Source organism: Lytechinus pictus, chromosome 5, assembly GCF_037042905.1.
Source record: "Lytechinus pictus isolate F3 Inbred chromosome 5, Lp3.0, whole genome shotgun sequence".
Taxonomy (NCBI): Eukaryota; Metazoa; Echinodermata; class Echinoidea; order Temnopleuroida; family Toxopneustidae; genus Lytechinus; species Lytechinus pictus.
The window spans coordinates 1,507,651-1,522,480 of record NC_087249.1 but is presented as its reverse complement, the minus strand read 5'-3'; the positions used below and the strand labels follow the sequence as shown (position 1 = coordinate 1,522,480).

General features: G+C 34.1%; 1 protein-coding gene across 4 annotated transcripts in view; it reads left to right on the top strand.

Moving 5' to 3' along the window:
* LOC129262601 (threonine--tRNA ligase 1, cytoplasmic-like) overlaps positions 1-13,872 on the top strand; it is a 32,575-nt gene extending 18,703 nt beyond the window's left edge. For all 4 annotated transcript variants that reach the window (XM_064099588.1, XM_064099587.1, XM_054900739.2 and 1 more), the window contains 11 exons: positions 649-795; positions 1,244-1,342; positions 2,812-2,907; positions 3,763-3,833; positions 4,148-4,310; positions 5,940-6,077; positions 7,104-7,181; positions 7,625-7,725; positions 8,756-8,857; positions 9,625-9,812; positions 10,642-13,872. In XM_064099588.1, the coding sequence (XP_063955658.1) occupies positions 649-795; positions 1,244-1,342; positions 2,812-2,907; positions 3,763-3,833; positions 4,148-4,310; positions 5,940-6,077; positions 7,104-7,181; positions 7,625-7,725; positions 8,756-8,857; positions 9,625-9,812; positions 10,642-10,790 (1,332 nt within the window). In that variant the 3' untranslated portion in view covers positions 10,791-13,872. The remainder of the gene's footprint in view (positions 1-648; positions 796-1,243; positions 1,343-2,811; positions 2,908-3,762; positions 3,834-4,147; positions 4,311-5,939; positions 6,078-7,103; positions 7,182-7,624; positions 7,726-8,755; positions 8,858-9,624; positions 9,813-10,641) is intronic.
* Positions 13,873-14,830: the final 958 nt, after the last annotated feature.

The window sequence follows — 14,830 nt, the reverse complement described above, 5'->3', positions numbered from 1 at the left end:
GGAAATCACCTCAACCATTACATATGTGGTCTTCATGATTATTCTTTGTCTATTTATCTTTCTTTATACCATATTCCATCTGCATTGGTCTTGACTTTGAAGTCATCTGGTTTCAGTTCTCTGGGATTTTCTCAGCCTTGATTAAAAAAAAAATCATTTCTACTAAGAAAATATTTTATTCTGCAAACCAGTTGCAGTATCACAATCTCGTTCAGATGAGTTCTGAATTATTTGCTTGTCACTGACTGATATTGTAGATTCATGCTTCACAGATCCCTTTCTGTCTTCTTTTTTTAGATTTGAATATCTTCATGCTTTGTTGCAAATATTGATCAGATGTTGATATTATAGTATTTTTGAACACCATACCTAATCACCTGCATAGATTCTTTCTGTACCTGGTACCCCTTGTAGAAATTATCTCCGGTAGCTCAAATTGTTTCATGTGAAGAAAAGCTTCAAATAATCGTCTTGGTACCAACCCCACCGATTCCTTTTCCAAGGCCTTGCATTTCATTTCCTGAAAGCGATTGGAAGCTCAAGGATTTTATTTCATTGGCAGCCATTGTTGGTGAATCACGTAGCCATTGCCCGCTTTGATAAAGAATCAAAACTAACAATTTTGTGTTGATTGTTTTTATTTGACAGACTTCTTCCACATATTGGGAGGGTAAGGCTGATATGGAGAGTTTACAGAGGATCTATGGTATTTCATTCCCTGATAATAAACAGCTTAAGGAATGGAAACACTTTCAAGCAGAAGCTGCTAAGAGAGATCATAGGAAGATTGGCAGGGTAGGTAGTATAGGGTCATTCTTAACCATAATTAGTCATTTTGATAAAAAGTCATTTTAAGTAAATGATCTGATATTTACAGTTAATTGAAACTTTTTAAAAATGGTTTTCCTTGGACTTAAATTATGCTTAATTGTACTTGTATCGTTTGTGTTACAGTTAGTATCATTAATTTGTATTACATTTCCGATAAGTATATATCACATACCATGCAATTTTCAATCACTGGGTGCCCCATTTAATCTTATTCAGGCGGGGGGGGGGGGGGGGGGGGTTCTTGATTAACCTTCCTGAAGTAAATTACAGCCTGAAAACCATGCATACCGATTTTACACTATAGTAGACTGCCACTTTTAATGTTCATTGAATATCAGATGAAAATTCCAGTTGCTTAGTTGGTAATCAAATGGCATTTAAAGGTTTACTTAATATAATTGATCTCTTTCAGGAACAAGAGTTGTTTTTCTTCCATGAGCTGAGTCCCGGTAGTTGTTTCTTCCAACCCAAAGGAGCATTCATCTACAACACACTGATTGACTTTATCAGGGTATGTATGACATCTCATTTTATGAGTAAATACTCTTATTGACTTCTCATAGTATGAACACATACTATGATTGAATTCATTAGGGGATGTACCTTGACATCTTATATTATAAACACATACTCTGATTGAATTCATTAGGGTCTGCACCTTGACATCTCATAGTAGGAACACATACTCTGATTGAATTCATTAGGGTCTGTACCTTGACATCTCATAGTATGAACACATACTCTGATTGAATTCATTAGGGTACGTACTTTGACATCTCATAGTATAAACACATACTCCGAATAGTATGAACACATACTATGATTGAATTCATTAGGGTATGTAGCATGACATTTCATAGTATGAACACATACTCTGATTGACTTTACAAGGGTCTTTATATTTGATAACATTCCTTTGATCATTTCCCCATGTATCCCTTTCTTGTGGTCAAGACTTGTTGGTTATCTACCATACCAGTAAGTTGGAAAACGGAAAGGAAAGTGAATTCATCACATTTTATTCTGTTGAACACCCTTGATGTGACTAGTTGAGGAGTTTGGAGTACATGTGAACATCTAATCATCAGTTTGTTATATGTTTGCTAAAAAAAATACCCTTGCACTCACAGAAATTTTGTTTGAGTTTAAGAGACGTCAATCCAAAATTATTATTTACGTCTGGGACCTACATCTAACATCACCGTCCGAAACACGTGACCAAGGCTCGAACCTCTGCGTCAATTTGTAACTTCCCCAATGCAGCTACGATTATTGGTGCATACCCCAACATACAGAAGGGTTGTTACTTTGTGTAGTCTTGTGAACATGTTGATGAAAATGGCTTAGTTATATTGAATTAAATTAGTTGATGGTTATGATCAAGAGGAAACAAATACTACAGTCATGATGGAGCTGCCAACTTTCTTATAACAGTGATTATTTTTACTTTAATTCATAGTTATTTTCATGGTTTCCTTATTTGTTTTGTTTTTTTGTTATGATTTATATTCATAACCTCAATTGAATATGCGCCAGGCCCAAAGGAACCTGCGTAACACTTCAGCTACCAATAGGTTCATTCCGATTGCAACAAACAAAAATTGTTCTAAGATTTCCTTTATACCTCATTCTGTTGTTGACTCGTTGACTGGAACAACTTACCTAACTCAATCAAATCAAAATGACAAAGAAAAAGTCAAAATAATAATCCATAAGTACCTAACCAACCAAAATCAGTACTAAGCAACAACTCTCACCTCCGCGTAACAAACATCAGTGCACCCTGCTCGTTTGAGTTGGGCAGTATCCTGGAAGTAGTAATTGAAAACACATACCCTTGGACCTCCCTACAATATTAAAAATGAATTTTAAAAAGTTGATAACTCTGTCAGTCTCTTGTGTGTATTATTCGAATGATTTATTAGAGAAAATCGGATCTAAAATCAAATTAATGCCTATCTTTTTTCAATGTTGTTTTAGTCTGAATACAAGCAGCGTGGATTCCAGGAAGTAATTTCACCAAACATCTACAACAGTAAGCTGTGGATAACATCAGGTCACTGGCAGCATTATGATGTAAGTCTGCATGATTTGGGTTTTAAATTATCACCAGCTGTAAAACTATGACATCGCAATTATGTTAGTCCTAGTGAATGAATGTGAATCATTGTCACATTACACCTTATTTTTGAAAATTACATAATAGTAACGCTAACAGAATGGAAATGGTTGAATAAAATATTCGGAAGAGATGACATATTCATGACCCTTTCTCTAAGATTCTTGGTGAGTTTGATTTTATGAATTAGGATATTGTCTGTTTTTCATAGCATTTAAAGGATGATTTCTTGTCTAAAACACATAAAAACCTCAATTGATAACAACAACAAAAGATATGCCAGTATCTTTGCCCAATATCATCAATTTATTGAAGTTTTATTATTAATCTATTGTCTCACCTTCATAGCCTCCCCCCAAATAAATGAGAAATTTATAAATAAATATTAAAATCAAATCAAAAGAAGAGAGAAAATATCTTAACAGCAATGTCATTGATATTTGACAAAAAATAGAACAGCCAATCCTTCAATTTGTATAGAAATATTACATTCCACTGATATGTAGCCATATCACTGATATTAATTAATGCCCTTCATGATCCAGCCAGCTTAGTAATCAATGTTGGACATTTGAAATGATGTGAACAAGTAATGGAAAATTTCCTTATTTTTTCAATGTTTGTTTAGTGGGAAGAAGTGAAAAAAGATTTCATGAATAAACTGAATTGAGTTTGTTAAAAATAAATACTTAGTTTCAATATACACGTCGATGCATTTACAAAATTTCCAGCTACAATCAGTACCTAAATGAAGATATAAACAGTAAATGATTTAAAATATATCATGGAGTTATATTTGTATTTATTTTCAGGATAACATGTTTCAGTTTGATGTTGAGAAGGAGAGGTATGCTCTAAAGCCTATGAACTGCCCTGGTCATTGGTGAGTTAATCCATCTCAAATCTTATACATGTTAGAGTTGTGTAAGTAATTCTGAAAAAGCTCTTAATCATCATTTTTTTGCTATGATAAGAGCATTTCCTTTTGTTAATAGTTGGGAAATGCATTATTGATATGTCTTTCTTAGCATTTTGTTTGTTTCCAATGCAATCGCATTGCAGCCTTCAGTAGGGTGAATTTTTTCTGATTAACACATTCTACAAATTGATTTCTTTGTTTAGGCTTGATATTTGACATTCGTTACAACCTCATTTCTTGAATTAAACTCATTCTTCAAAATGTTTTCTTTATTTCAGTTTGATCTTTGACACTCGTCCACGTTCTTGGAGAGAGCTGCCTCTGAGAATGGCTGACTTTGGTGTGCTACATCGTAATGAACTATCTGGCGCCCTCAGTGGTCTGACCAGAGTAAGACGTTTCCAGCAGGATGATGCTCATATCTTCTGCCCTCAAGATCAGGTATTTTATCAATTTCAAAGACTACATATAATTCATTATTCTGCTTTTCTCAAACGCTACTCATAAAACTTTTAAGAAGTAAAAGTTGGTTACATATGTTGAAAAATATGTGCATATTGATGAACACTCTTTTTTTTGGGATGTTGATAATTTGTCCTTGTTTTCCTCTGACATTTGCTGAACCTCTTCTATTCATCCTGCTTTATTTGTTGTAGCTTTAATGTCATGTTGTAATGTTACCTTCATCATCATCATCAGTGTCAAAAGAAGAAGACAAGCCTGTCGAGACTGGTCGTTCCTTCTAATAGTGCTTGTTCTAACTTGAATAATTGACTTATAAATTAACTACATGCATGCATGTTGCTTGGAGGATGGATGGATATTTTTAAGGAAGCACTTGATGGTGGTAGGACCAGTGTTTTCCAGCCTGTTTTTGAAGGAGTCAATAGAGGGTGCCAAAACAACAGATGGAGGAAGATTGTTCCATAGGTCTACAACCCTCTGACTGAATCTGTTTCTCCTAATAGAGCAGTTTTAGACCTTTGTTTAAACAGTTTTAGATGATGTCCTCTTTTTATGTCTTGAATGGCAGGAATGAAATATACATTTGAATCAACATTGACAAGTCCTCGATCATGTCTCCTCTTTGTCTTCTGTAGTGTAGTGAGTACATTCCAAGGCTTACAAGTCCTATCCTGGTATTGCAAATGGCGCAATTCTGGAATCAACTTTGTAGCTCTTCTTTGTACCTTTTTTTATTTCAACAGCATCCTCATTAAACCTTGGGTGCCACACTACATTTCCATATTTACCTTCTTACCACTTTTGTAAACAAATTTTCGGCATTACTCCTATGTGTTTAAGATCGCATGCTCGATCTGTAATAAAATCATAAGTCAGAAAAAATTGGAAACAGTGGGATTCGAACCTGCCATCTACTGCTTTCCGGGCAACGACTTAACCACCGGGCTATTCTGGTTCACGGCCAAATCACGATGAACTGGAATTCAAATACCCTCGATCCTCTTCTTTCTGACTCATTAATATGCAAATGCAGTCCGCCGTGGATAATATATAGTAAAAAAATAAAGAGGCTTTAATAGGAGGAAATTATAATTGTAAAAAAAATTTCGGCATTACTCCTATGTGTTTAAGATCGCATGCTCGATCTGTAATGAAAATCATAAGTCAATCAGAAAAAAGGTGTGAAACAAGTTTGTAAGTGAAGCTTGTTTAGATTTTGTGTTGTAAAGCTTTTTGTTCTTGTATCCCGTGTTTTATATAATTTTGAGGATCATTTCCAAAACAAGCCATCAAGTGATTTTCGTATTGTTTGTAAAATAATATGTATGTCTGATATGTTTTTTTTAATGTTGAAATGGATATGAATGAAATAAAATGTTTGTTGATGTTTTGAAAGGATTGAGAGATTGATGCACATATTTGACAGTGTGAATAGATCTCAAGGAGTATTGTTACACATGTGGTTGTCTATTTGCTGATTAAAAATGTAATTGTTCATAGCACAAGTTCCTTAAGAATTCAGTCCAAAGATTAAATCTCATACTTTAAGTTTTTTTGAGACAATATCTCTGACATGTTGATATATTTGTTTCACTCTTTTTTTAGATTGAGCAAGAGATTGCTGGATGTCTAGATTTCTTGTCATCTGTATACAGTGTGTTTGGCTTCACTTACAAACTAGCCCTGTCTACTCGACCTGAGAAATATCTTGGAGAAATTGAAGTCTGGGACAGTGCTGAAAAGGTAATCGCTCTCTATACACTACTTTATGCACTGTTATTTTTGTTATTTTCATTATTAGCGAGGTACTATGAAGAGACTAATTTGATGTGGGATATATGCAAGGGTTTGACTTAAAACTTTAAAATTGTTGAATAAAAACACTGCAATATTCTCAGCTTGTACGGTATATCTTCAAAATAAATAAATTCCAAAGTTTTGCTTTAAAATGGGAAGTCACACAATATTTTCTCTAAAGTTTATTACATTTCAGTCTTTTGGAACATAAAGAAGTGAAGAGTTTCTCATAAAGCTTGTGAAATGTCACCTTTGCTACAGCTTCCGGTCCATGACATTTGCTTCGGCAACAGTTGCTCCGCTGTAAATACTACACACTAATGAAATGACCAACTTCAACCCTTGAATAACTCTATCCTTAACCTAATATAAAACCGTATTGCAACCCTAACCCTACATCATAGACAAAATAAAACCAGAGCAATTGTCGCCAGAGCAAATGTCATGTCACCATAGCCTTAGCCTCTGCCAAAGTTGATTCACAATCTTAATTGGTGTGTAGATGATTTTAGAAAAGATTTCAATGTTTATTTAGGAACTAATTTTTAGTGTAAAGCTCATTTGTGCAATCTATTCTTCCATAAAATGGATTTAGACAAGTCGACTTGTTGTCCAGTCAAGTGAATATTTAGTAAAATAAAAATCCTCTTTATTTTATTTTTGACTGATTTGATTAATATATTTCAAAGGATGTATTTGATATCCCTTTCTCGTGGTCAAGACTTGCTGATTGTACTTGTATCAGTAAGTTGGAAAACAGAAAGGAGAGTAATCTAACCCATCATTTCCTGAGATCTCTTCAATATAACTTATTGAAGAGCGGGGAAATTATGTGTACACACTTAAATCATGAGTGAGCTGGCTAAGTCAGTAAAATATCCGTCTCTGGAACCAAAAATCACTTTAGTTCACTTCTCTACAGAATCGAAACCACATTAGTGAATGTTTTTATTCTTATTTCTTTTGTTGTAGCAACTTGAGAATAGTTTGAATAAATTTGGAGCTGAATGGAGAATAAACCCTGCTGATGGAGCCTTCTATGGACCAAAGGTAAATTATAATTCCATTTTAATTGAATTCGATTTTCAATTCGATTTTTGCAATTCCATCAAGAATATTTTATTTTGGGTCCTGGCCATTTTTAAATTGTTTTGTTTGTCAATGGATGATTTGTATGATACTTATTTTATGATGTTCATGTACTATGTTGATTTTAAATGGTCAAATAAATGAAAATGAAATGAAATATGTCCCTACAATCTTCCTAAGAACATTTGCCTCTGATTTCTGTTTCATATTAGATTATATAATGCTTTCAAATTATGGTTTGGGCAGTTCATAAATTGAAGTAAGAATGAGAAGTAAATTTGGGGTCTAATATACCCAGATGTTAATTAATTTGTGGCATTTTCCCAGTGCTGTTTAATAAGAATTATTTAAGTCTTGCATGAAGAAGAATGATATAACAATTGGCATGTTTCTCCTCTCATTAGATTGACATCACGATTCAGGATGCTCTTCGTCGTTCACATCAATGTGCAACTATCCAGCTTGACTTTCAGCTTCCTATTAGATTCAATCTCAAGTATTCAGCGTAAGTATACATCTGGACCCCTTCTTACAAAGAGTTGCAATTGATCAATTCAACCACAACTATGAATGTCCAGCAACGTCAACATCTATAATGCAAATTTGTTCAAAATAATTTCTAGATATAATGTATATTCATACATTCATCGTTCTCTTGAAGATTTAGTGTGATTCTTTGTTTACTAAGGAGATTGTGCAAATTTCCTGAAGAAAAAAATACGGTATGGTATGGATGGATTTCCGTACAATTGAGATTGATTGGATCAATCGTAACTCTTTGTAAGACGGGGCCCTGATAGAAAAGGAACAAGTGACCTCGTCAAATGAATGGGCTTGGGACACACTGTTGTGAAAGTGTTAAAGATAAGTGACTTGAGATTGATGGGACAGGTGTTGAGGAGGGGAGATAATGAACCTGTAAAAAGAGATCCACCCCCTCTATTAATCATCTATTCCGTGTCTAAATGTGGGTGTAAATCTCTGAACATGTCATTTAATTCAAAATTAGATTTCTAATCTAGTTAGAAGTTAAATCTATACATCTCCCAGCCTGTGTGTTACTAATGAATGTGCTCTTCCCCTGCTCAAAATGTGATGAATATTCAATAGTACTTACTAAATAAGTTAAATTGGAATTGTTTTAGATCGGGGTACCGTCTCAAAAGAGTATCGGCTTACTATTTGTTTGATACTCTGCATATCTGAATATCTGTCAGAAAAAGATACAATATCCTATTACAAATGATATGACATCAGTGTAGAAATATCTCAAGATTGTGAGATTTTTACTTTTGATTTTTCAATTGAATTGTTGCTCATTTTAGAATTCCTCTTTACAAAACTATGGGACCTCTTTTGAAGTTAGCTTTTTTCAACACCCTGCAGTTTTTTCATTAATTTTGTGATATTACTCACATCCCTGAAAAGGATTGCCAGTTTCTTGTTAATGAATGTGTAGTATGAGAATAATAGAAATGCCAGGAAGAACATAAGTAAAGTTTTTTTTATTGTTTGTTTTGTTTGCCTCTAAACAGTGCTGATGGAACTGAGAAGAGACCTGTTATCATTCATAGAGCTATCTTAGGATCAGTAGAACGTATGATTGCTATTCTCACTGAGAATTTTGGAGGAAAATGGTAAGAAGGAGATTAATTGTAGTTTCAGTAGGTTTTGTTTTGTTGAAGTAAAACTTTCAAGGTCACATCCACTGGCCCATACACTGAATTCTGGTTTATATTAGACCATGGTCTAACTCTGCGCTTAAATTATGGGAAGTAAAAAGGTCCACGTTTTTGTTTACAATCTATGTTTCCTAAGTTGACTACTATTTTACCATGATATAATGAGAATGAAAACTAATTCAGTTATCATTCCCAGAAAGTTATGAATGACCTTGAGTAACAGATGTCCTGATAAATCAAAGCTGTACTGTTTCACAATTGACCATCTGTAGTTACGCTATAGCTTTAGACCTGAGTTTGAATTAAAGATGGCATCAGAATGTGGGCCAAAAAGACTACATCCAGAGGCTATGCAAGATCTAGGCAGTAATCCATAAATTGCATGTTTTGAAGAGATTTAAAAAGTGGGTCCCATTTCCTTATCCCTTTTCTTACCTAATTGTGGGGGCGTCATGGTCTAGTGGTTCAGACTCGCGCCTTTCAAACAGAGGACCGTGGGTTCAAATCCTAACCATGGCGTGTTTTCCTTCAGCAAGAAATTTATCTACACTGCTAACACTCGACCCAGGTGAGGTGAGTGGGTACCCGGCAGGATTAATTCCTTGGATGCACTGAGTGCCGGTGATGGTAGCTCGAGCTTAAGGCGGGGTAATAATAGCAGCGCTCTGTATCCTCAGGCAAAATGCACTTTATAAATCCAGCTTTATTATCATTAATTTCAGGCCATTCTGGTTATCACCTCGTCAGTGTATTGTAATTCCCGTCGGTCCTGCTTTCAATGACTATGCTGTATCAGTCAAGGATAGACTCCATCAAGAAGGATTCTGTTGTGAGGTAGATACTGATGCAGGAGATACCATGAACAAGAAGATACGCAACGGTCAACTTGCTCAGTTCAACTTCATCCTCGGTGAGTAAACAAATCAATATGATTGATCTTTGTAGGGTATAACATTCACTTCATGCAGGTATAGCTAGAATCATAAACAAGAATCACAAAATTATATGCTAACACAAAACACAGTTATTTGGGGAGAGCGTTCTATGGCACTGTTTTCTCCTCTTTATACGCCAACCACGGTTACAATGACCAAGAGTATAAAGGTTGACCTTGGAGTGTATGTAATATATGAAGAAGACGGTCTGTAGTACAATCTTGGTTTTGACCTCTATTACATTCATTTGTTCTACATTTGTTATCCATAGATAACAACAATTTTAGACCAGAGTAGAGATTTAAACATGGATTTAGAATTGTCTTTACATTGCATTCCCTATTAAAATCTGATGAGGCTTTGATGTCCCAATAAAAAAGTAAATGGTAGAATAATAATGGAATGGAATCTGTTATTAGGGGCTTATAACACAAAGCCGGATTGTACAGTTGAGTTGTAAACCTGAGAGTGTGAATAATGATTAATGTAATTAAAGTGTAAACATCACCCCTACTCTGTATGTTGTTTGTCGATTTATTAAAATTTTGAGATGGAAACATTCAGACATACCTGCCAAGTGGCTGTATTATATAAGAATATTCATATTCTTGGGATAGGAAAATTTCTTTATTAACTTGTGTGATCCTATTTCTTGTTGAAAATTTTAATGATGTATTGGATAGGAAATAAAGGATTGTTCCTATTTCTGGAAATTCCTTAGTAATTTGTTCCTATTTCTTGGCTGTCAGAGTTGGCACAGATGTTCAGATGATTTTACTAAATAATTCATATTTTGATTTGTAGTTGTTGGTGAGAAGGAGAAGACGAATGAAACAGCCAATGTTCGTACCAGGGATAATCAGGTCCATGGTGAGAAGTCTATAGAGGATATCATCAAGAGATTTAGTCATCTCAAGGATACCAAGAGTCCTAATAGTGAAGAACCATTCTAAAGACACAACTACCTGTCTATAGATACCTACGGTAGACTCCCATCATACAGCCAATGATTAATTGATAGCTGATTGTTTCAGAGGCGGGTCCAGCTGGGTTAGATGCAGTGTTTGTATCCACAATGCCACTTAGAGCTTGAACCTACTAGTATGTAATACTTAAACAAGGTTATACACCAACATTTTCAAGTTGATCTTTATTTGAAAAACTACAAAATAAGCTACTGTTGCCCTTTCAATGTTAAATAATAAGAAAGTAAGCGCTGAAACAAGGCCTTGCTGTGTATTATGATTCCTATAGAAGCATTTCCAAGCTTTCTGTGAGAATCGTTCTTAGTGGCAATGTTTGACCCATTCAAAATGAGTGTCTTATCCGTTTCTTGGTTGTCCGATGAAAATGGGTCCTTTGAATCCAAAGATCACATTCTTGTGTGTATGTACTTACTAGCCATTTTTGTCCGTTGAAAATTGATATTGATTGCAGAAAACCTTTCACTATCAACTGGATTTAGGATATTGGTGGAGGCAAATCATAACTAGTAATACCTTGGAATTCTATTTAATAAGTTTGTGAGAAAGGCCTAGACTGTTCAGACAATTATCCTGTGGGCCTTCCATAAAATATTCCACCTTTTTTTTTTAATGTTCAACCCTAATTTTTTCCTCATAAATTTTTATAATTTCATGAAGTGTTTAATCCATGATAATTTGAGAGCATTAGATCTTGTCATAATGGACAAGAAGTAAGGAGCTGGATGAACCTATTTTATGGCATTGTGTCATATTCAATATGAAATTAATTATGATAATTATAACTTGAGATTCAAATTTGAACTCTGTCTAGTAGTTCTGTGTTATATTTATTAATGATTTATTTATTTTGTTATCTAGTAACTAATAGATAATAGACTATTATTTTTGGTGAAAACTTTTATGGACTTGGTATTGTAGATTAAGGGGATAATAACATGTTGGCAAATATTTGGAAAATTTAAAGATCTAGTAAAATATGTCCAGTACCAAGATGAGATGGCACTTAAACATTTTTTTCAGCTGAAATGAAATTTCTTGAATGTAATTAGTAAAACGATTACTTAAGAACTCCTTTTTACTTCAAATATATTGCATTTACTAGTATTTGATTCTCACGTGTATGAATCCAAATATTCTCAATATGTACCCAATGTTCATTTACGGTCATATTATCACTGTTTTACAGTGTCTCAAGCGACCATATTCTATTAAAATAATATGTATGTTTTAATATTTAATTGAGACTGACTCAAATGTCTATAATCTCACAAAATTCAAGTCTTTAACTGTCTCACTCTATTACTTGCATATTGTTCTTTCATAGTATGAACAAAATAAATTCATTTATTTACATTTCATAGCCACATAACAAAAGTTGAATTTAAAAGCGCTTATCACGAAATAGGTTTAAGTCTGCTGAGATTTTCTTTTTCCTGGAAACGCTGATAGTCACACCAAAGAAACTGACTCCAAACAGAGTGATTGTCTGTCATTTGTAATGAAATAATAGCTTTGGTATAAGGCTTCCTTGTCTGAGATTTGTATAGATTTTTAAAGACATAATGATAAACATAATTCTGTGTTGAATGGAATTGCAGCCATAATTGTGCAATGAACTTTGTTTTAGTCAGTGTAAAATGCAAATTGATTCAATATTATGATGATAATGTTGTATTTGTCCAATTAGACATCTTCGTTTTTTTTTCAGATGGGACAAATGTACCATAGTCATTGTACTGCAAATTCAAAACTTACTAAAAAAATGATCTGAACGGAAAATGCAAAAAATATTTGATCCTGAATAAAAGATTGTTTAAGCCTTAATAGCACATATCTTATAAATTTAAAGGACACACAAGAAATGAATTGTTTTAGAGGTCACAATTAACATAGACTGGGAATGCTTATTGTTATTTCTTCAGTATCATTTTGTTTTATTTTATGAAGAAAGTGCCTTTTCTTTAAGTCAAATTCTCTGCCGACTGTTTCATTATTTAGTGAGGTTTATCTCCATACAAGTATATGTACACATAATTGTTTTGTGTTGTGAAGCATTGATGAATGTTCTTCTCTTGAAAAAATGTTACAATACTCGTTATTATATTACAAGAGATGTGTAAACATGTTGAAATTGGTATGGGCTCAGTATTTAACCAGATCACAGGTCCTTTATGCTATTGAGCAAGTACATATAGGCCAGTTTCATCGAAATCCTCGTGGCAGAATCCTTCCTACAAATCTTGTGAATTGTGAGACTTATCCTCAACTAAAATGTGATATTTTTGCATCATTGGAAAGGGAAACAGTTACTCTTTGATTCTAGTCACTTATTCTGTTTAAAATATTTTGAATTTCAGGCATGAAATGATACCCTCAAACTGAATTTCTTTGTTTTATGCTGCAAATTGTGTGATTTTTTATTATTTCTGAGCCTGAATACTAATATCATCATGAAGCTCGGTCTGTACTTTCTCACAATGTCACTCTTGATATATGGCACCTTTTCATCGGGTCAAGATCACACTTTTCCCTTCAAGATTAAAAAAAAAAATTCTTGAGTAGTAAGAAATCCAGCGTTTTGATCGATTGAATTAGGTTTCAAAACAGCAGGCTCGTTCGATATGCAGAACCATTCCAGTCATGCATATAACTTTGATGAAAGCCAATTTTTGAGGACCTGCCTACTAAATGAATTGTAATTATATAATTGGATGACTTATGTACATGTACAATGAAAACATAATACAGAATTGCAAAGTTTTATACCATGGTTTTTCAGTTCAGTGCAGACTACTCCTTGGGGGAACATTCCTTTTCTTGATTCTTCTGGATTACGATTCTGTTTTTTTTTCCTTTTATTTATTTGAATAAGAATATAATTATTGGTGTCGGGGTAGCATATGTAAGACATGTACATTTCTTCATTTTGGTTTTTGTTTCTTGTCTTTAAATTGCAATATTGTATTCCTTGAATGCTACAAATGTTGTAAAGCCACTAGCTCAGTGAAGACAGAATTATGTATTAAATGTATAAGAATTGAACAAGAAACTTCCATTCAGATGAATTTAATGTTTTAATCATTTTTGTCTCACCTGCATAGCAGAGTAAGACGATAGGCGCCGCTTTTCCGACGGCGGCGTCAACACCAAATCTTAACCTGAGGTTAAGTTTTTGAAATGACAGCATAACTTAGAAAGTATATGGACCTTGTTCATGAAACTTGGCCATAAGGTTAATCAAGTATTACTGAACATCCTGCCTGAGTTTCATGTCACATGACCAAGGTCAAAGGTCATTTAGGGTCAATGAACTTAGACCATGTTGGGGGAATCAACATCGAAATCTTAACCTAAGGTTAAGTTTTTGAAATGTCATCATAACTTAGAAAATATATGGACCTAGTTCATGAAACTTATACATAAGGTTAATCAAGTATCATTGAACATCCTGCATGAGTTTCACGTCACATGACCAAGGTCAAAGGTCATTTAGGGTCAATGAACTTTGGCCGAATTGGGGGTATCTGTTGAATTACCATCATAACTTTGAAAGTTTATGGATCTGATTCATGAAACTTGGACATAATAGTAATCAAGTATTACTGAACATCCTGTGCAAGTTTCAGGTCACATGATCAAGGTCAAAGGTCATTTAGGGTCAATGAACTTTGGCCAAATTGGGGTATTTGTTGAATTACAGCCATAAATTTGAAAGTGTGTTGGTCTAGTTCATAAAACTTGGACATAATAGTAATCAAGTATCACTGAACATCCTGTGCGAGTTTCAGGTCACATGATCAAGGTCAAAGGTCATGTAAGGTCAAAGAACTTTGGCCACGTTGGGGGTATTTGTTGAATTGCCATCACATCTCTATAAGTGTATTGGTCTAGTTCATAAAACGTGGAAATAAACTTAACCAAGTATCACTGAACATCTTGTGTGAGTTATAGTAGTTTTCAAAATCAGCACTGCTGCTATATTGAATCGCGTGATGCAGGTGAGACGG